Genomic DNA, 22,860 nt, shown 5'->3' on the forward strand with positions numbered 1-22,860 from the left:
CTCTCTGCCGCACTCGATATATTATCCGTTTTTGATCTGCACACAGCTGTTGCCACGAACGTCGCATTCGCTTACGTCATTGTCATAAGATAAGATAAGATAACCTTTATTAGTCCCACACGTGGGAAATTTGTTTTGTCACAGCAGGAAGTGGACAGTGCAAAAGTTATGAGGCAAAAATTAGAATAGTCATGAGACACTCTCGCAAAAAAAATCACGGTTTTAGTAACGCAGTAGCATGCTCACGGGAAAGTAACAGTAATCTAATTACCTTTTTTGAAATGTAATCCCTTACTCTACTCGTTACTTGAAAAAAGTAATCGGATTACGGTAATGCGTTACTGCTCATCTCTGGTCATAACCCTGCCAGGCTGGCAGGCAACATGAACACCAAAGTTTATGAACATGATAATTTGAGAATGAAACGATATAGGATTTTCAATTTGATACCGTAGGTGTATCAACTATGAGGCTGAGGGGTACCACGAGCCACACGGCATTTTCTTTTCACTTTGCTTAGTGGGAGGAGTCCTCATCACCAGAGGACTCTGTTTGTAGTAAATGGTGTCAGCAAGAAACACAAAGAGCAGTTTCCCATCTGAGAACAAGATGTGATCTGAACTTGATTTTACCAATACATAAAGTAAAGTTGTTGTTGTCAGTTGGCTCAGTCCATCCCTACTGGACCGATCCAACCTTTTTCCGAGTTCTGATCTGATAAACTACCTTTGCCGTGGGTATAAGGAGAGTGAAAGTAAACAAACATCTTTATCAGATCTTTCCAGTCCTGCAGGCTCACTTTGAAGATATTTCACACATAATGCATATACTACTATACCAACAGCTTCTGTCTGGAGGTTTGCAAACATTTTTTACATCACTTGAAGATGGTCAGACTGCTCAAATTCTGTGCTTAGCTTCCTTCATCCTACATTTGATCTACTGCTAGCTGCTGCTGTTGTGTGAATAAGTAAACCCAGAATAACACAGAGCAGGATTTCTTTCTTTGCACTGTGCATCGACTCATTGTCACTGATATTCGATCCAGCCTTTTGGATCAGTGTCAGATTTATATCCAATCCAAATATCAGAGTATCCCTAATAAGGCCTGGAAGTTTGAGGGTTCTGCACAGTATCTTAGCTATTCCCAGGACTGCACTCTGCATTCTGGACAGAGACCTCTTATGTAATCTCTTATTGTCACTCAACCCACTTTGGACTTTACCTTCCACATTTGGTTCATTTGTTCCTTTAGCCCCATTACTATTCCACGGCCTACTTCCTCATGTTTCTTCTTCCTCATGTTACTGTCCACTGAGTTTGCCACATCTAAACACAACTGCAGTCTTATGTACCTTGTCAACCACCATTATGTCTGATTGGTTGGCCATCAACTGCTTGTCTGTCCCACTGGACATTAACCTTGTTCTTCTCAACCACCTTTGGTCGTGTCTCTCATCGAGAATTGAGGACTTCTAATGCATTTCACAGATGTGAAATGCATTAGAAATGCTGTACATTGCTTGGTCCACACTTCCCAGCTTGCATCTTACATCCTGCTACTATGTGTTGGCTGGTGCTAGATTCCTGCCTCTCTGGATTTGGTGCTTGTGAGGAGTTTTCATGTCTTGACATCAGTGGCTTCAATCTTCGACCTTCGGGCATCTTTATCATGGTTCCTGTTGACCTGTGGGATACTTAGGTACTTGTAGCTGTCCTGTATGTCTGCTATTCCGCTTTCTGGTAGATCCACTCCTTCAGTCCAGTCCGAATGAGGATTGTGGTGAAGTGAATCAGTAAGTCAATGACTTGCTCACTTCTGGTATACAGCTTGGAAGTCATCCAAGGAATCGTACCGGAGGAGGCTAATGGTCACTCCAGTCTTGCTAACCACCAACGCGCAAACATCCAATAGGAACAACTCAGTACATTTAGGCATGCAGGCATGGTCAAGATGACCTGCTGAAGTTCATACCAAGTACTGAATGTGACTTTAAATACAGCATGGTAATTGGTACAAGACTGGGTAGTCTGAGTATTTCAGAAACTGCTGATCTACTGGGATTTCCCACATAACCATCTGTAGGGTTTGTAGAGAATGGTCCAAAAAAGAGAATATCCGGTGAGCAACATTTCTCTGGGTGATAATGAATTTTTGGTAAGTGATATTTTGTTGGCACACTTTGGGCCCCTTACTACCAATAGAGCATTGCTTAAATGTCACAACCTACCTGAGTATTGTTGCTGACCATGCTCATCCCTTTATGACCACAGTGTACTAATCTTTTGCTGGTTTCTTGTACCAGGATAACTTGTCGTATCACATCGCTCACATCATCTCAAACAGTTGACTGCACGCAGATGGCCGCCACAGTCACCAGATCACAATTCAGTAGAATACCTTTAAATTGTGGTTGAATGTTCAGCTGACAAATCGGCAGCAACTACATAATAGTGTCATGTCAATATAGACCAAATTATGTGGTGAATGCTTCAAGCTACCACTAAAAATTAAGACTGTTCTGAATGGCGTCCAAGCTGGTACTAGCAAGGTATACCTAATTAAGTGTGGTAGAAATGGCTTTGAATAACACAGTCAGTGTATGTGTATGTAATGTCTTTGAGCAAAAATCTCAGAGTTCTCTAATCGCTATTTATTTCTACCAGTTTGAGTGTATATTCCTAATATGGTCATCTCAGGAACACAGCTCTGTGGATAAGCATAGAAACCCCACTTGCATGACATTTCTCATATAGTTATTTACTCAACATGCATTATGATGTGCTTGTATTTAGTAGCTGTTGTGAAGTGTCAGATGTATACAAGAGCAGGGAGCTTGTGTATATCTCCATAACAACGTACAGCTCCAGAGCTTCCCACTTAGCATTAAGGCGAGCTCTCAATGTCTGTCTCAGACCACTTTACTGAAGATAAATGGTGTGCCCTATGCTAATAGTATTGATACGGCTCCACAGTAAAGCAGTGGCTTTCTGTGTGCCACAGCTATTTGTTTGATGTGGACTGACAGAGCTGAGTGCTTCTCTGATGATCATCATTTCTTTCATATGGTCTTTGCTGCCCTTCAGTATGTTGCTGCTCCTCTATATATTGCTGTTTTATGGTCTGACTCATTACATACCATTTGCCAGTCTTACCAGAAGAACTTTAAAAAGAACTGCTCATTATTCATACTCACTATGTAAATAGATTAGATCTCATCAGTTGTTACCACAGATATATTGAATATATAACCACATCATGCTAATGTTTGCTTCCTGACTGAATATTCATCTTTAATTGGTCTGTTTCATGTACACACTCTCCTATTAACCAGTTATGTTGGCTTTAATTTGTGGTCTCTTGCTTCTGCAGAGACAGCTCCACGGAGGGTGAGTAGCTCACAGGCTGTGTGCGATTGCGGAGACTCTTTTGTGTTTTCACTGCCGAGCACTTGGTTGATATTTAATTACTTATAAAGTTGGCTAGTCACCGTGTGTTCTAATACAGATGTTTTTGGTGTGAGTTTGTGATCTAACAAGCGGAGATGTGTGATGCTGTGATACTACAGTTAACAGTTTAGTAAGAGAACCACTTAATGCTCATAATCAAGGTGGAAAACAGATGCTGGTGATTCACCTGTCAGCATGAAAGAAGATTCCCGTCGTAGCATCTGAGCGAATGAATGTCTCCTCAAATATGAAATGTATATCCTAGGCTTCTCCTACCTTGTCAGCCTTCTTTCTATCAGTCTGACTGTCCTCAGAAAGACAGCCATTCAGACAGAATGAGAGCTAAATGAAGATGGTTTTCTGCGACTTAAGGCAAGCTGCTACATTAATGTAGTAACTCAAGTAGGCAGACATGCTGTGTCGGAGGTTGGAGGCCAATGATGAAGACATCTTTGGTAGAAGAAGCTACCTGAGAAATTGCACATTACAAAACAAGCAGACATTGATTCCAGTTCTCAGTCTGAACCAGAAGTTCTGACCTGAAGCTCTAAAGCTGAAGTGGTTCTTTACAAGACTGTGTCGCACACAAATCTGATGCACATGTAACAGCTATCCTCTGATGTTCCTGCAGCTGAACTCCAATTTAGATTATGAACTGCGTAAACCGAAGTTTCATCTTAAGTGAACCATAAGAGTAAAATCATTCTGTAATAACCGTATGGAACAAACATCCTTCTTTTTTCTGTATTAATTATGAAGAAGTTCAACAACATTCTGAAGCTTTTCACATTTATTAAGGAATCATTTAGAAAATCAGGCAGATGTGTAATTTCAACAGTTGTATATACTCTACAGTGCAAAATCATAAGAATATTTATGCTGAGAGTTTTACAGATCCACAGAGTCTCTGTTTAGAAGTCAGGAGAATGTGTACATCCTATTTTTGTTGTTTTTTTTTTTTTACTTGGTTTTGCTTTGTTTGGCTTTTTTACACTCAGGTTGTTGCTATTTCACGACAAGACATCAATATATGACGAGTAGGAAGTGACACTGTTGCTATAACTCAGTGTGTCATGTGCTACTGCCGAAGGACCCCTCATGTGTCGATGTGATACACCAGTGGTTTTGGCACGCTCAATGTTTGTGAGCCAGTTTGCCTTTAGTGTGGTACAGCTGGCTGAGAGCCACAGAGCTTTTTAAACTCACTTAGTGAAACGTTTTTTCCAGCATGACAGCTGGACTAATTCACTCAAGAACCAGATCAATAAGAGAGTTCTAGGATTTATGGTTTAAGTTCATTAAATTTGAAAATCGGAAAGAAGTGTTTGATTAGACTAAAACGGAACATGAAGCTCTCTCCCTCATGCTACTCTATAGAATAATAATGTGGTGGGGTGAAATGCATTCAGACATAGAGGGTATCATAGTGTGTATGCAGCATGGACTCGTTTGGAGAACTCATGCAAGGATCTCAGATTCCCACAGGAGATACTTGATCAGACGGATTAGCAGCTTTCTTGGCTGCACTTCTTCAGCTACATGTCACCTTGCTCTGCACCACCATCTGAACACATCAGTCACAGCAGACTGAGAGGCCGGCACAAGATCCTGCCATAGTTTAACCCTGCTGTCATTAGGAAGAGAACTGGTAGATACATGTCACACCGATGCCATCCCAGTGGATACATGTCTGACTTTCCAGGGCTGCGTGTAGAGTGTTTTTCTGTAGCTCTGTTCTAAACACGGCACTGCACATTAGTGACGGCATGAACTTGTTGGTTTATCCAAGTGTTCAAGCTGCCCGTTTAAAGTGTTGATTATCCCGGTTGATGCAAGTGCAACAGTACGATGGTGGTCAAAGCAGCAGAAGCCTTGTTTGTATAAGGTGTCCTCTGCTGTTATCATGACTGCCAAAGAAATTAGCTGAAGGCTAACAGCCATGTATCAAAGCCATCGCACAGTCTACACGAACCACGCTCGATTGATTTGCTCTGTCCATGTAGCATTACGGCCTACAGTTATCTAACTTTACTGAAATCTGACAGTCTGTGGGTGTCTGCACTAATTAAACATCATTGAAAGGTGGTTCAGTTCTTATAGGTTGTCAGGTTTTTCTGTGTGACAGCAGTTTGACTTTGCATTAGATTTGTTATAAAGTAACTGGTTACCTAAATCAGCGGTCCCCAACCTTTTTTGCGCCACAGACCGGTTTGTGCCCGACAATATTTTCACGGACCGGCCTTTAAGGAGTCGCAGATAAATACAACAAAATAAAACTAGTACCGGTACCGAAAAAAGAAGATTTATTCATAACACACGTGAAAAGACCCAGGAAAACTGAGTTAAAGAAAAAAAAAGATAAAAACCCTGAAAACCATACATTTCACACCCGAGTCTCAACTCTCGCAGCCCGGTACCAAACGACTCATGGACCAGTACCGGTCCGTGGCCCGGGGGTTGAGGACCGCTGACCTAAATGGTGAGCGATTGATAGAACAGGATGTCTTGATCTGAGTATCTGCTAGGGACACTGAAGCCAGGAACAATTGGTCATTGCCTGAAAAACTTAATTACTTAATTACAAAGTGATGGGTTCCCAGATTTGAGCCTCCTAGTTTGATTGAAGTTTTGCGGGGGTGGGGGCGACTGGGCTTTAAATAAGGTCCTGAGCTCCTTTAAGTCAGAGTCAGCAGTCAGGGATGAACACTCAGCAGAATCGGTCCACAACAGAGAGCTGTGCACTCTTCACACTACACACTTTGTAACAACACCTCAGACCTTGACAAGACATTGCAGCTTAGCAGTGCAGCATTTGTCACATGCACACACAATTCATTTTCACAGAGGAGAACACAGCGTCCCTCACGACGCTAATAAGTGTGTGGCTGTGTGTGTAAAGACTTCAACCTTCATTCACAAATGCATATGTGCATGTTTTGGGAGTATTTGCGGGTTGTTGGTTTTTTTTTTGCTCCTCCCTCAGGGTAGGTACTCTCAAGTACCTCACACTGTGTTACATCTGTATGATGTTTGATCTAGAGGTGTCCCCAGAGTTCTTTGGTCCCAAACAAAAATGTCTTTGGTGGTCACGTGTGTTGCGAGGGTTGACTCTGGTGTGGAAGGTGGACTAGCTTGTTTTAGCGTTTATTTTACTCATGTTGTAGCTTCAGTTAAACTCCACAGTAATGTAACTAGTCCGAGTTTAGGGTCAGTGTAAGGTTAGAGTAAGGCTGGGGACTAATTATGGTAAAGGTTTAAATAAGTCGCTGTGAAATATCTAATGTCACGCCCTCCAAACACATGGAGACACAACTCTGTGTGTGTTTGTGTGTGAGTTTGTGCTGTGGGTTTTTAAAGTCCTGCTTTCTGTCCTCGCTGATGAATAATGACGTGTTCAGACTATTAGCAGGGCTAGCAGTGGCTCTGGGTTCAGAGACGAAGGTCTGTAGACAGCACTGTGAGCAAGAGATGATGCTTTATCTAAGATTTTCATCGTAATGAGCTGTGTTTGTATCAAGGCAGGATCTTGATACAAACTATCATTTGAATTGTTAATCTGTGGTTTTAGGAATATAAAATGTGTGAAAAACCATTTTTCAAAAATATTTGTTTTTCAAAATAAATGAATCAACTTAGTTTCTTTCTTTTTTTTGTTTTTAACAGAATATCCAAGTGTTTTTCATAAAAGCAGATTGTCTGAAAAGGCAAAACACAGTTGTGTCGATGTAGCTGTCAGCCTCTAAAGCGTTGCTTTAATGTGATCAGCTGGACCTGTGCTAATAGTGTTTTTAGCCCTCAGCGTAGACACGGCATCACCGTCTTTGTCTGTCAGTTTGTGTAGAACTTTGTAAGAACTACTTTGCTGACTCGAGACCACGTGTTCATACATATATGTACATTTTCTAGCTTTGATCATTCATCCTGCTTGTCAGTGTGAACATTTCACAGTCCATCCACCCACCCAGACCTTTAGCACGTCCTGGGTCTGCCCCAGGGTCTTCTCAGATCACATGTAAGGCATCCAGGAGGCATGCTGGTCAAATATCTGAACCACCGTAATTGGCTCCTTTTTAATGTGAAGGAGTAGCAGCTCTATTCTGAGCTCTTATTGAATGACTCAGCTTCTTGCCCCATTGCTGAGGATGAGCTCAGACACCCTTTCTCAGCCACTTCTATCTGTAGAAGTACTTCTGTTTCACTTTTCCAGGCATTAGCTCCAGCTCATTGCTGTAGGTGAAGGGTAGGAATGTAGATCAACAGATTCACCTTTGGGCTAAGATATCTGTAGACATGCTGAACCAATCTGCCGATGACAGTGCCCTCTACGCAGCAACTCGTCCACTACCCAGAGAAAGCAATGCACCTTTATCTGACTAACAACAGTGGCCTGTTTCTGTCCTGAATGATGCAAGTATCCCTTATGTTGAGGGAAAAACAAAACTGAATTATAATAATTAAACAGTTGAAAACGTATTTGCTTTACCTTGTCCAGTCTGCAAGAATTACATTTAACTTGTATGATGTAAAACCAGGCTTTAGATTTTGTTTGCATTAGAATACATTAATTAACCTCTTGCCAGAAGCTCGGAGGAATTATTTGATTAAAACATGAGTCTGAAGATGCCCCTCTTCCCTTAATGCTGATCTTGGCAAAGTCCTGCGCAGCAATTTCTTAAAGTGTGAGCTGGAACTGTTAAGGCCAGCTTGAGCCAAAAACTGTCCGCACTATTAGACTACACCTCCATTTAGTCTGTATATGTCCTCCTCTCTGAGCTCCTGTGTGACCTTGTGGAAAAAGTTCCAGCAGGCAGACCTGTGGGGTTGGACAGCTGTGACAAAATCAGATCTGTGACAGAGGATCAGGTTTTTGCTTACAGTGTAACTAAAGCTTGCATCGATGAAGATGAGCTACACTGTCCTTCAGTCCTCTTAGAGAAACATGTAGTTAGCAGAGCAGTAGAGATTTGTTGTTTTGCTTCTGTCTGATCCCGAGAGCCAGTCCTCGCTCTCTGACAGGCTCCATCTGCAGGAGAATGACCAGACCCCGCAGCCAAACATGTAATAAAATGTGAATAAAAAAAATCCAGGTCCTCTCACTGCTCACAACATAATGTCATTTTAGGAAACAGAAACACTGTGGGAGACTTATAAAACAGGTATCACCATCCAGTAAAGTGGAGTTTACATGAACCCCGCAGGGGAACATTGTGTGCAAGACTGAGAAATGGAAAACGAAGCATTTGTCATGGCTACCTTCCTTTATCAGTTCAAACAGCTCAACTACCATCATCTTTGTTTTCAAGCTGTTACAAACCAGAGCAACCCAGGCTTTAGTCTGATTATTTCTGAGCTACTGAAAGGGCTCGACTGCTTTGGGCACTACAAGCAACTACAAACACAGCTCCAATCAACATCATATTAATGTGATGTAGAGGTTGAAATATTTGTTCTTCACCTCAACAGTAACACTTCAGTGACCTGCAGAAAGAAAAAATGACGCCAATGCATTAGTGCCTTAAACCTGCATTTTAACTGAAGGCCACCAGATGGCGATACCTGTGGTTGCAAAAAGACTTCCAGTCCCATAGGAGGCTACAGGGAAAACAGCTTTCTGACTCCACCTCTATAGACACTTTTTCTATGAGTTTAAGGTCTTAGTAACAGTTTTATTCATATTTAATAAAACTTCAATAAAAAATCCGTGGTAACTTTACTTTAAAGGTGAGCGAAGGAGCAAGTAGTTTCACTGCAGCAGCAGCCTGCTAATGTCCAAAGCTCCTTCCTACCAGAATTTAGTGTGAAGGACTAGCTCTGCTTTCATTCCACTAATATGCATACCTAACATGAGCTGCCCTTTTATATTACTAACCACACGTGCACACAGAGGTTTTCTGCAGTAAACTGAATGAATGTTGCTGTTTGTCTTTTGTGTTTCAGAAAATGCTGGAAGCCTCGCAGCTCAGTAAGACTGTCCAGTGAGGAGGATAGGTGTGCCTGCAGATACTGATGATGACACACTGTGGTTTACATTACCGTTCTGAACCTCGCTCTACATGTGTATGTATTCACAAGAACAAAAGTGTTACCTTTGGAGTTGCGTGGCTGTTGTTTCCCCCATTCCCTCACACTGGCTTGCACTGTTAATCTGCAATATCTTCACTGCACCATTGACTAGTTGTACAGTTTTGTGAAGCATACATGATGGTTGATTCAGGTTCATTGCTGTGTACCAAATGTTATACGTTGCTCTTTAAATTGGATGTACTATAATGTTTTGTGTTGCAGTGGTGTGTGTACAGGAGATGAGATAAATGCGACAGATGTTCAAATCACAGAGGGATGCTGTACACATGATATACTGTAGAAAATAACAATTTTATATCCAAATCTTTTCATTAAGTAATTTCTGTTATGTTCTGTTCTTCTGCCGCTGAAGTCACTTCGGGTTTGGTTCAGTGTTCAAGTGTTAAACTTTGTGAACTGCAGTTAGAATAAATAAGGAGTTCTAAGCCTTCAGGATGTAATAACTAATAATCAACTGACCTGATTGTATCTCGCCTCAACAATCTAATCTGCTTTTTATCCTCAGCACAGCAAGTATGGAGGCAAAAAAGGCCAAAAAGATCTAAAGGTTCAATGCAGCCATCGACACACTCAATGATGTGGATTTGATCCTGATGTAATTAGTTTGGTCTGTAACATGGCAAAACTCTAAATTACCTTCACACATCAACTCACACAGAAGTCTTTAAAAGTAAAGTTTAGAATGCGCATTTATCAACATGACCGGTTCTTCAGTAAATGTTAGATCTCACAATATGATCCATGTCTTGGCCTTCCTTTGCTTCCATACCCAAGAGATGTTATAGAGCAGTCTTAGAGCAGGATATGTTTTCAATGCACTCTTATGAAACTCCCAGGTGCCTTGGAATGCAATGCAGTCCCAAATATTTGCTTTTATATGCTCTATTTACATGGCAAAAAACATGTAACACCAGATTTGAATAGTCCAATGCTCGAATAAAGTCACAACCAAAGAAACCAGCTGTATCTGCTCTGTGTTTGTACTTATTGGAAGTGTCCCGTCTCAGTCCAACTGCTCTTTATTCCTGGTGATGTCGTTTGTGAGGACAGGAAATGGAGAGCTCTTAAAATGATAAACTCTGAATAAAGTTGTACCGCACCATCTGCTCTGGAAACTTCTTGGTTACTTGAGCAGTGAGGGGGAGAGCTGAGGTTGCCAAACGTAGAGAGTAAACCTCCTCGGTGTCACGCAGACCGTTAATCACCGCTCGCTGCTTTTCAACACCTTCACTGACACATATGCTGACCCACACGGATTAAAAAGCTGAGAGACAGTTAATCTGGAATCTGTGAGGAACTCCAACCAAGAAACTATTGGTTATATTGATTTTCAAATCAGTGAATCATTTCTAATATAAACATTCTTGTCCACATTTTTCCCCACACGCCAAACTGGTCAGGACGGATGATTTAAAAAGAAAGACCCGGACACTTGAGTGTAACAGACAGTTTTCCACATTTTATTTTTTGATATTACCATAGCTATATGTAACATCTGACAACAGGTATCAACTACAGAATAATACACTGAAAATCTGTCAGTTCCAACTCAACCATTTTCTTCTTCTTCTGTTGCTTTTTGGTCCGGTTACATTTCTGCCTGATTCTCTCCTCAGTGTCATTGAATGTCAAACATTGAAACACATGCACGTCATTCACCTGGATACAGCTGAGTAAGACAACAGTCAAACAGACTCGACGGTATGAACAGAATCGGATCGTTTTTCCTCACACAGCTTTATTTTTAGCTGAGACACCCATACGGTTTTACTACAGTAATTATCATAAGGCTAGATTACTGTACAGCTATGCACCAAAAGGTTCACTCGGCTGTTCTAGATAAAGAGAAAGAGCACCGTATTTACAACTCTATTTACATTTGGTTTTTAAAAACGAATCTCAGACGACAACCAAAGAGAGAAAACATATTTAGAACATTCCTTGTTTTTCATTTTTTTTCCGAGTCTGAAGCAGCTGCTGTGTGACGCTGCACGAGTTTGGAATCTAAAAAAAAAGAAACTAATGAAGTGTTTCTGTACAGATAGCTGCAACACACGGTATAGCTTATTGCCAATGCCCTTAAAGAGTTCCCCCATTTTCCCTTTCCTCTCTCTTACTTTCGTTTGTTTGTCTTTACAGCCAGCTCCGAAAGCCGGAAGGTGCGAGGCTCTGTCTCGTGCGCGCTTCCTGCCGGTTTACCCAGGGCACGCGCTTCTCAAAGCTTCACACCCGCTCACCCATCATAAAAAATAAAACATTTTCAAACATCAGATTGCTCAAAAAAATGTACAAGTTTTGAAAAAATAAACTTTCTTTTTCACTGTATATACATACGCTGCACCCTCATGTACACTTAACTTTGGGGGGGGGGGGGGGGCCGTGAGCGCGGGCAGGACCACGGCTGCAGGACAACAGTGATTAACCCGTAAGAAACAGCACGACTTCTGCACCCACTCCTCAAAACGTGCTCCGACTTTCATCTCAGTCACAATTGCAGACAAACGCGGTGTGACTGAAGTAACACACACAAACTCGTAATTTCAGGTGTTTCTGTATGGAGCCGGTGTATGGTTTGTAGAGATGCAGCTCCTATTAAAAGGCACAAACTGACGATGGGGTTTTTCCCCTTTCTTCAATCACAGCTTGCTGACTGACATGTATCATTTAAGACAAACTGTCTACAAAACCGAACACAGAAACACACCTAAAATGACTAAAACCTTTGTTTAAAGTGTCCAATGTCAGCAATTAAGAAATCTTTTAACAGATAGATGCTGTTTACGAAAAACAAAAAAAGTGTAAAACATCTTGGACATTCAACAAATCATCCCAACTGAAGCACAGTGGAGGGAGCAACATGGTTTTGGCTGCTGGATGCCCTGAAGAAGAAACGTACGACAATAATGCAATGAAGGTGTTTGTTTTTTCCCCTCTCTCTTCTCATCAGTCTCTCTTTTTTTGGATAATTTCTCATTCAGCTACAACGTAACCAGATATGACATCCAGGAACGTGACGGCATTCAGAGAATATAGAAACAGAAATGTGAGAGTTATGAATTCTGCTCCTAAGCCCATAGAGCCAAGCAACAATTTACAAAGTTGTGTTTCATCTATATCCGAGGGGGGGGAAAGTATCTTTCAGTTTAACTTTTGTCCACTACAGAGGGCATGATGAATAAATCTTAACAGTCACCTCAAGTTGCTTTATACTGTTAAAACCCGACAATATTAGAGAGAAAACTCCAGCAATCTGTTAATTCCCTATGAGCAAACAAACGATGGTGGGAAGGAAAATTTCCTTTTTAACAGGAAGAAACATCCAGTTGAACCAAACTAAGGAGGGCCGGTCATCTGCCTAGAGCTACATAGGAAAAACATGCTGCATGCATGCTACATGCTGCATGCACAGTACAAAGATAACTGCAGGGTAACAGGGCGAAGTCACCAAAGTTTTAAAGCGGTGTTTATTTGTCTTGCCTGGTGACTGGTTTTTATATCTGGGGAAAAGCAAATTCAGATGGGGACTTCAAATTAAATGGATTATTAAAGAGGTGCCAAGACTTAAATCTACAAGGGCTCTGATGTAACCAAGTACTTTTATTCCACTACTAATGTATGAAATAAATGTTGGTATTTTTCTCTTCTACACATTTAGAAGAGAATATCAGTGCAGCAGTCCACAATGAGGTTGATATGGCAAAATAATAACAAAAAATCTGATTTTAGCCTGAGGTGTTTTGGCGAGAAGACTACTGTTTAATGCTGACATCACAGAAATATGAAGCCTCACGGTATGTGATGAAAACACAGCCAGTTCTAGAAGATGTTTTGCAGAAACGTTTGTCCAGCATGAAATTTTTCTTTGCTTTTGGTGTGAAGGCACCATCAGAAACAGCGTTAGGAAACATGGAGGTTGTTCTTGCTAAACGAGGTTCAACATAGTCAGAGGAGCTACTTTTTTCAAGCCTGCGCTGAGAGATTCTGTTTAAAAGAAAGGCACGAGAAGTGTGTGTTACTGAGATGAACGTCGGAGCATGTTTTAGGAGGAGTTGCTGCAGAAATTCTGATCATTCTTCAGGGTTAAGCAGCTGCATGTCTCTTGCAGCAGCAGCTGGGTTAATGGCAGGCAAACACAATATGTTCCGTCAATAAACAACACAAAATCATGTGAATAAAAAAATAAGAACACCTCATTTTTGAATGTGTGGTCAGCAGGAACTCTTCCAAACCTGTTTGTTCATCTTGCTACAGTATCAATGCAATGCTGCCCTCACACACACACACACACACACACACACACACACTTCTTCCCACCAGCTTCTGTGTGTGTGTTATTTAAAAGCTGAAAGCGTGCCGCCTCTGTAAAGAGACACTGGTACAGATTTAAAGGGTTATGACCAACAGTTTGCACCGAGCTCAATTCAGCAGAGGATACATGGTTCTTAAAAAAGAACAGAAAACAGATTGTCTGAGTGCAATACAGAGCCCAGAGTGGAGTGAAAAGCCACCATCTCCTCTCGCCTCCATGGACAGAGGAGGTCAGATACGCTGAACGGACTCAAACGAATGGAATCCACTTTATGTTTTTCTATTTATCATCAGCGATGTCACTGGCAGCTAAGGTTCAGAGGGGAGCGAAGGTTCGACGTAAAGGAGGGAGAAGTGTGAGTTTGAGTTGTATCAATAAGCAGGCGTCCCCGTCCCTCTCCTCTGCCAGCTGCCCGCTACAGCTGCAACTACAAGTGCTTGTTATTTCGATTTTTACACCTGGAGTGTTTGGACCACTGATACTTTGAGAAAGAAGCTTTGATTTGATGGGAATCGGAAAAAGTTATGAGACTAAAGTTTTAATTTTACAAGGAAAAGGATCAAAATATTACAAGTGAAAAACCCCCATGAAGTCAAAAATTGCCATTTCAAGAAGAAATTAAGTATTTTACAAGGTCAAAGGAGAAAGAAGTTACTCTTTAAAAAGGCCAAAAAATATATTTCAGCTCTTTAAAATAATTAGTATTGACAACTGTGTTAAACACTTTGAGCCTGCTGTAACCACTTCATGTTGCTCTGATGTCCTCTTAAATTCACATCAGGGGGTCTGCTGGGATTATCAAATCTGTTGCTGACATGGAGAAGTTTTGTTTAGTTTTTTTCTTTTTCGGTGTCTCAGTCTTGTGAATGTGAACCCAATCGGTCAACACTTGAACTAAATTACTTTTAAGAATCAGCTGTTAGCAGCACAGTTAGCACAAATTGGAGTTGTTACTGAAAATCAATTAAATCTGGAAATCTGCCATCATTGATGAATTATTTCCAGTAGCCCCTCCCACACCCACAGGTGTACGCTGTGCTCATTTTAGACCCCATGAAAAATGAGGCGCTTTTCCCCCCCACTCAAATGAAAAACAGCTGAAAATTTCTACTACATTCAGTAAACCTTTTTAAATGTTGTTTTACTTGAAGTACTTATATGAGACTGATCAACCATTCTGAGTGAGCTGGTCCCATGAAAGTGGTAATGTAAACCAAACTGTCACTGTAGCCTTGAGTTGTGTAAAAGCAGTACGTTTTCCAAGAACATCTTCCTGAAAGCTGCAACGCCACTCAAAATTTCTGACTTCCAGACTAAACTAAACTGCACATCAGTTATTTAAGACCTTTGTAAAGAATGATTTACCTTCTTGTCACAGTGGATGAATCAAATGTATACAAGTTTGTTTTAGCACCTGTACATTTGCTGCATGCTGACTGTAAATAGGTTATTTCATTGTTCCATTTACCCATCTGTTAGTATTACTTCTTAACAGCTCCAGCTGATATTTATTATCACCTATTTCTGATATTATTGTGGATTTTTGTTAGAAATAGTGAGCCAAAAATGTTAAGAAATTCAACTTTGTCTATATCAACCATCTTTCATTCTTTGGTTGACAAAGTGAAAGATTTTGTAATATGTTTTCAGGAATATAATTATAATAATGACCTTCTCCTAGAAAATGTAAACTTTATCTCAGAGTACAATCACTTTTTCTTCCCAACTTTGTCATACAGTTACAACTTTTATATGTACAGGTTTGTAAAATTACAATTTTACCTCGTGGTATTTTTCCTTTTTTTTTTTTTAATTTACACTCCAATAAATACTTCTCAAAATGCTTTTCACAGTGGCCCTAATGCTCTGCTCTTCAAGTGGACCTATTCTGCTTTTCCTTCTTTTCTCATAAAGGCGCTGTTACGTGAAACAGTACGGAAGCTTATTTTACACTGTTTCAGACAGAGGGTGAACTAACTAGTATGAAGTCAGTCAAATTAAAAATGATAAGCAATTATTATTTTAAACAGTGACTCATGCAAAGCCACTCTAATAGAATCCACGAATAAAAACCACAAAGCTGGAAATGAGCAGAACAGATCCACTTTAAATGCGAGCCTCCTTATTTTAAATGCTCTAATACAAATCATTTAGAATGTCAAAGTGCAGTCAGGACACATAAAACAAGAATATAATGAAAAACATAAAAACACTAATAGACATTTATAACCACCAACAATTGGTAGGGAGCAGGGCACGGAACAAAAAGTGACAGGAGAGGTGGTGAGCTGAGAGGCAGGTGGTTGTGGGAGCTCAGCTACCTGCTACAGCAAACTAGACAGGAAGGTTCAAAAGCAGAGTAGTGTTCAAAGAAACTACCTGAAGCAGGAGGGGAAGAGTGACTGAGAAAACTTGGTGTCGGTGGGTCATGGTCCACAGCGAGCTTCAGATGACCTGGCAGCAGCTGGCTGGAGCTGAGGTACAGAGCAGGCCATCCCTGGAGCCTCCACCTCGCTGGATGTTGACAGAGATGGTCTTCTCGCACAGAGGTAGTTGAATCACGCTGTTCTTCAGGGTGCTCAGGTTGCCATGAGTGTTCCTGCCACCCGGGCCGCTGTGCGGCACGGTTTTGCGGTTGTGATGGTGTTGTGGGGCATGGGTGCGAGGCAGGCCGGTGATAGTGGTGGTGGGGAGGGTGATGGTGTCCAGGCTCCCGGTGGACCCGATGCACATCCTCCAGGTGGACTTCTCCTGGATTTTCACACTCCCTCCTGAGAGGCTATGGGGGTCTATGATGAATTTCCCCCCACCCCCTCGACCACCTCTCCCAGCGTGGTGGTGCTGCAGCTGTGAGCTGAGGCACAAGCTCATCAGCTTGAGACTCTCCACCAGCTCAGCGCTGCGGCTTGCAGTGCGCGAGGCCCGGGGCTGAGAGCCAAGGGACGGGTTAGTAGTGCTACTGTTGTTACAACAACTGGAAGGGCTGTCTTGTCCTTTATTACCCCCTCCTCCTCCCCCACTCCCCCCTCCTCCACTGCCACTCTGTCCTCCTCCGTTACCTCCCGCTCCAGGACTCCCCCTGTCTGGGCCAGAGGACCCTCCTCCCTCAGTGGGGGGCTTCCCCTGCCCTGAGCTGCTGCCTCCACCGTTCCCCCCCTCGCTGCCAGGTGGCCCTTCACTGCTGTCCCTCCTGTTCCAGCTGTAGCTGAAGCCTGAGTCTTTATCCAGGCGCCTCCGGTGGCTCTCGGAGTCATCATCGCTCGTCTCAGAGCTCGAGCATGACGATCCCCTTCCCTGACTCTTGCGCCGATGATAGCGCTTCTGCGTGGATCCCGGGGACGACGACGAGCTCAGAGTGCCGGCGTTCCCGGCCATGTTCATTTTGAGACGGCTGAGTTTGGGCGGCAGACCCTCATCCATGTCGAAGTCATCGTCGGACTCTCCCTCCTCTTCAAAGATCTGGTTGAGCACTGGGGCACTCTTCCTGGACGTAAGGCGGTTGGTGATGGAGGGGGGCTTCCGCCGCAGGATCACCTGAGTTGGTAGGGGAGACGGGTCCTGCTCTTCCTCCTCCTCTTCATCCTCCTCCACTCTGCCAAACAATCAGACATGACTGAGTTGACATTAGAATACAACCACAAAGCAATGACAGAAAACTCGATCCTCTGTTTTATCATCAGTTGCTCGATGGATCATTTGCTCTGTTAGACTACAGGGGGGACAGGACTATTACAGCCGCCATTTTCAGATGCCTCATTTTGTCTAGTTTCTGAATAAAAGCTCAAAAATTCAATTTCTGACATAATACAAAGAAATTTAGCCTGAACATTTAAGAAGCTACGAAATGCACACATTGAAATAGAGTACAACTTATTGTTCTGCTTTCAGTTTTAGGGATACTGAGGACACAAAATAATGTTACACTGTTGAAAAGTCCAGAGATCAGACCTGAACAGGCAGGTTCGCTGCTTAGCTGCTGCTGAGGTGGAGGGAGTGGGAGTCCTGATGGTGCCAGGAGCAGGACCTGAAGCAGCAGCACACGCTCCCTGAGGCAAGAAGAAAATACAAGAGCATGGGCATTAAAACAGGGTGCAAGTATGATCAGCTGCACTGTTTACAACTGAAAGTAGCTGCGAAGTGTGCTCTGTTCTGAAAATGACTCTCACTGCTGCTGTCCCTGCCTTTAGGCTTTACCCATGTGTAAAGTTTGAGGACCCAGAAAAGAACCACACACACAAATAGAACAACTTACTACAGAGGCAATAACAATCTTATTTACTCTCAGATGGTCCTACTAGCGCTGCATTTGATGTATTAAAAAAAAGCTTCATTTGATACAGACAAGGGATGATGATGAGTGTACCTGTGCCGACCCCGGAGAGTCAGTCACCGTGCTCTCTTCCCGTCTGCCCAGCTCCATCATGGCCTTAGAGCGATGTCCATTGAGCAGGTTCTCAGCACTGCGAGCAGGGGACTGAGGGCCTCCTGCGTGAGAGATGGACGAAGCTGCTAAACTGTCCTCAATATCCTGGTGCATATCCACTCTGGTGGGCCAGGACTGCCTGTAGAGATAAGAAAAAGGATTGTATCAGTTGATACGTTTTCTTTGATCTTCAAAAGACTTTATAGTCAATTTATACTCTCCTCAAGTGACTTGGATAGTTATTTATACAGAATAGATCACTCAAATATAGACAACTAGAGAAGACAGGGACAACACAGGGATTACACTCATGACTTCAAAATGATATACTGCGTAAATAATATCATTACAGTATATATGTGGGAAGAGATTTTAACTGGAGACATATGACGCAGGGTGCTTTTTTGTTCATCCAGTGCAATCACTTGCAGCAGTATCCAACTGTATGTAGGTAATTAACAGTGAGGGCTTAGGGTTTGGAGCTATGAGCATCTTTATAACTTTAACTATAAACAGTGTCCAATGTTTTGATCAAAATGTTCATCACTATTTGCAGCCACCAGACTAGATCATCTGGTTCATGATCCATCACAATTCACAGGTTATTGACCGTAAAACAAAAAATGTGACCTTGACCTGAAGTACAGTTTGGCTGAAGAGAGCATTAAATTCTTTATTGATTAACTGACTGATGAACTTTGTTTTGGTCTGACTCTATAGCAGCTATATTTATTAAAGCTACACTTTGTTATATGACAGCATCTGTTCCTTTTAAGTTATTATAAATTGATGTGGTAAACATTTGGATGTGGCTCCACTTTCTCTGTTATGGACGAGCGTGCACACAAACACAAAGTGGGATTACCTTCCTGGAGTCTAGAACAAGTAGACTGACTATATCAAAAGAATCATTCAAAATAATCAGGGCCCCCCCGAAAAGTTAAGGATTGATAAATAAAGGATTTTAAATAGAAAGCGAGGCGGAAATTAGCTTGTGTCTGTAGATAAATGGATGAGTGATAACTGATTTTGCAAAATGTTTTATGGAAATCATGGCTTTTCTTTTCAAATCAGGTTGACAAATCCAATTACAGGTCATTACTGTGCTTTATTTATTTTACCATCCTCTAATAGAGCTGCCACAAAGGCCACACTGTATCTTTTTTCATTGTTAGCTAAACCACAGCCTCTCTATTCAGTGGTATAATGAATAATGCACTGATGAAACACAGTCTGTACGTGGAAGAAAAAAAAAGAAGCTTGTAAAAGCAGATTAGTCAGTGATGCAGGGACCTGTGAATGTCAGCCAGTGGAAATTGGAATATTCTTAGTAAACTAAGACAGATTTTGGCAATAATACAGTTGTAACTAAAGCTCGTGTTATCAGAGTAACACCAAATATATTTTATAGAGTGTTTCAAATCAAAGAACAGTCAGTATTCAGTATGCAATCTGTTATACAGTTTATCCCATGAAGTGTCTCTATTAATAAAGTAATTTCAAATCTGTGTTTTTACATCATCTGCATGTCACCCATAGCTCAAAATGCAGCTCAATTCTTCTTCACAAACAAGCGTACAGGACCTGGTTCATTTCTATGTCTCTGGCAGAAAACCACTTTGATAAGTGAAAGATACAATGTGTATGCTTCCTTCCACATGAGTAGCATTTACTCAAGAAAAACTCGATCAAACTTCTACCAACTGTAATTCTTTTAATGGCCACTTGAGACTCTAGGACTGGGCGATATATCGAGTTTTTAAATATATGGATATACTTTTATACGAGATAAGAGATGTGACAATATCGTTTATATTGATATAGTCTATGTTACGTTATAATTATACTTGGAACCGCAAGTTTGCCTGTCTTTCGTCCACTTTTGTCTCTACGCTGCGTTCCTCTGCCTCGCCTCTCTCCTTCACTCAACACAACTCCCCCCGTCTTTGTTTTTATGCTCAGGTCTTTTTAGTTTACATTTTGACTGCACAATTGTGAGCTTTTTGTTATGCACAAAACAACATTGTTTTATTTTATTTATGGAGAATTATTATTTAATAAATCCTGATAATTTATTTCTGAGTAATTTTTTCATGTACATTTTATGTTAATAAAAGTACCTATGTGAGATCTGGGACACAGCTTTGACTAAGAACTCTCTTTTTGTTCTTACTTTATGGCTTTAAAAAAAATATCGAGATATATACTGTATATTGCCATCCAGCTAATTCAATTCAATTTTATTTATATAGCGCCAAATCACAACAAAAGTCGCCTCAAGGCGATTCATAGATACAGAGATCAAGGATCTCAGATTCCCACAGGAGATACTTGATCAGACGGATTAGCAGCTTTCTTGGCTGCATTTCTTCAGCTACATGTCACCTTGCTCTGCACCACCATCTGAACACATCAGTCACAGCAGACTGAGAGGCCGGCACAAGATCCTGCCATAGTTTAACCCTGCTGTCATTAGGAAGAGAACTGGTAGATACATGTCACACCGATGCCATCCCAGTGGATACATGTCTGACTTTCCAGGGCTGCGTGTAGAGTGTTTTTCTGTAGCTCTGTTCTAAACACGGCACTGCACATTAGTGACGGCATGAACTTGTTGGTTTATCCAAGTGTTCAAGCTGCCCGTTTAAAGTGTTGATTATCCCGGTTGATGCAAGTGCAACAGTACGATGGTGGTCAAAGCAGCAGAAGCCTTGTTTGTATAAGGTGTCCTCTGCTGTTATCATGACTGCCAAAGAAATTAGCTGAAGGCTAACAGCCATGTATCAAAGCCATCGCACAGTCTACACGAACCACGCTCGATTGATTTGCTCTGTCCATGTAGCATTACGGCCTACAGTTATCTAACTTTACTGAAATCTGACAGTCTGTGGGTGTCTGCACTAATTAAACATCATTGAAAGGTGGTTCAGTTCTTATAGGTTGTCAGGTTTTTCTGTGTGACAGCAGTTTGACTTTGCATTAGATTTGTTATAAAGTAACTGGTTACCTAAATCAGCGGTCTCCAACCTTTTTTGCGCCACAGACCGGTTTGTGCCCGACAATATTTTCACGGACCGGCCTTTAAGGAGTCGCAGATAAATACAACAAAATAAAACTAGTACCGGTACCGAAAAAAGAAGATTTATTCATAACACACGTGAAAAGACCCAGGAAAACTGAGTTAAAGAAAAAAAAAGATAAAAACCCTGAAAACCATACATTTCACACCCGAGTCTCAACTCTCGCAGCCCGGTACCAAACGACTCATGGACCAGTACCGGTCCGTGGCCCGGGGGTTGAGGACCGCTGACCTAAATGGTGAGCGATTGATAGAACAGGATGTCTTGATCTGAGTATCTGCTAGGGACACTGAAGCCAGGAACAATTGGTCATTGCCTGAAAAACTTAATTACTTAATTACAAAGTGATGGGTTCCCAGATTTGAGCCTCCTAGTTTGATTGAAGTTTTGCGGGGGTGGGGGCGACTGGGCTTTAAATAAGGTCCTGAGCTCCTTTAAGTCAGAGTCAGCAGTCAGGGATGAACACTCAGCAGAATCGGTCCACAACAGAGAGCTGTGCACTCTTCACACTACACACTTTGTAACAACACCTCAGACCTTGACAAGACATTGCAGCTTAGCAGTGCAGCATTTGTCACATGCACACACAATTCATTTTCACAGAGGAGAACACAGCGTCCCTCACGACGCTAATAAGTGTGTGGCTGTGTGTGTAAAGACTTCAACCTTCATTCACAAATGCATATGTGCATGTTTTGGGAGTATTTGCGGGTTGTTGGTTTTTTTTTTGCTCCTCCCTCAGGGTAGGTACTCTCAAGTACCTCACACTGTGTTACATCTGTATGATGTTTGATCTAGAGGTGTCCCCAGAGTTCTTTGGTCCCAAACAAAAATGTCTTTGGTGGTCACGTGTGTTGCGAGGGTTGACTCTGGTGTGGAAGGTGGACTAGCTTGTTTTAGCGTTTATTTTACTCATGTTGTAGCTTCAGTTAAACTCCACAGTAATGTAACTAGTCCGAGTTTAGGGTCAGTGTAAGGTTAGAGTAAGGCTGGGGACTAATTATGGTAAAGGTTTAAATAAGTCGCTGTGAAATATCTAATGTCACGCCCTCCAAACACATGGAGACACAACTCTGTGTGTGTTTGTGTGTGAGTTTGTGCTGTGGGTTTTTAAAGTCCTGCTTTCTGTCCTCGCTGATGAATAATGACGTGTTCAGACTATTAGCAGGGCTAGCAGTGGCTCTGGGTTCAGAGACGAAGGTCTGTAGACAGCACTGTGAGCAAGAGATGATGCTTTATCTAAGATTTTCATCGTAATGAGCTGTGTTTGTATCAAGGCAGGATCTTGATACAAACTATCATTTGAATTGTTAATCTGTGGTTTTAGGAATATAAAATGTGTGAAAAACCATTTTTCAAAAATATTTGTTTTTCAAAATAAATGAATCAACTTAGTTTCTTTTTTTTTTTTGTTTTTAACACAATATCCAAGTGTTTTTCATAAAAGCAGATTGTCTGAAAAGGCAAAACACAGTTGTGTCGATGTAGCTGTCAGCCTCTAAAGCGTTGCTTTA

General features: G+C 41.7%; 2 protein-coding genes across 5 annotated transcripts in view; one reads left to right on the top strand and one right to left on the bottom strand.

Moving 5' to 3' along the window:
• Positions 1-10,491, top strand: part of ano10a (anoctamin 10a) — a 35,946-nt gene extending 25,455 nt beyond the window's left edge. For 3 of the 4 annotated variants that reach the window (XM_042213107.1, XM_014340999.2, XM_042213106.1), the window contains 2 exons: positions 3,374-3,390; positions 9,388-10,491. In XM_042213107.1, coding sequence (XP_042069041.1) covers positions 3,374-3,390; positions 9,388-9,457 — 87 coding nt within the window. In that variant the 3' untranslated portion in view covers positions 9,458-10,491. The remainder of the gene's footprint in view (positions 1-3,373; positions 3,391-9,387) is intronic. The other variant, XM_042213108.1, reaches the window with a different exon arrangement.
• A 480-nt stretch (positions 10,492-10,971) lies between these two features.
• LOC121812049 (SNF-related serine/threonine-protein kinase-like) lies at positions 10,972-20,128 on the bottom strand. The gene is made up of 3 exons (XM_042213110.1): positions 18,207-20,128; positions 17,792-17,889; positions 10,972-17,435 (listed from the first exon to the last, which is right to left on the bottom strand). The coding sequence occupies exons 1-3, from the start codon at positions 18,378-18,380 to the stop codon at positions 16,289-16,291; spliced, it is 1,419 nt and encodes a 472-aa protein (XP_042069044.1). The 5' UTR covers positions 18,381-20,128; the 3' UTR covers positions 10,972-16,288.
• Positions 20,129-22,860: the final 2,732 nt, after the last annotated feature.

Source organism: Haplochromis burtoni, unplaced genomic scaffold (assembly GCF_018398535.1).
Source record: "Haplochromis burtoni strain Fernald_Lab_line unplaced genomic scaffold, NCSU_Asbu1 Contig_418, whole genome shotgun sequence".
NCBI lineage: Eukaryota > Metazoa > Chordata > Actinopteri > Cichliformes > Cichlidae > Haplochromis > Haplochromis burtoni.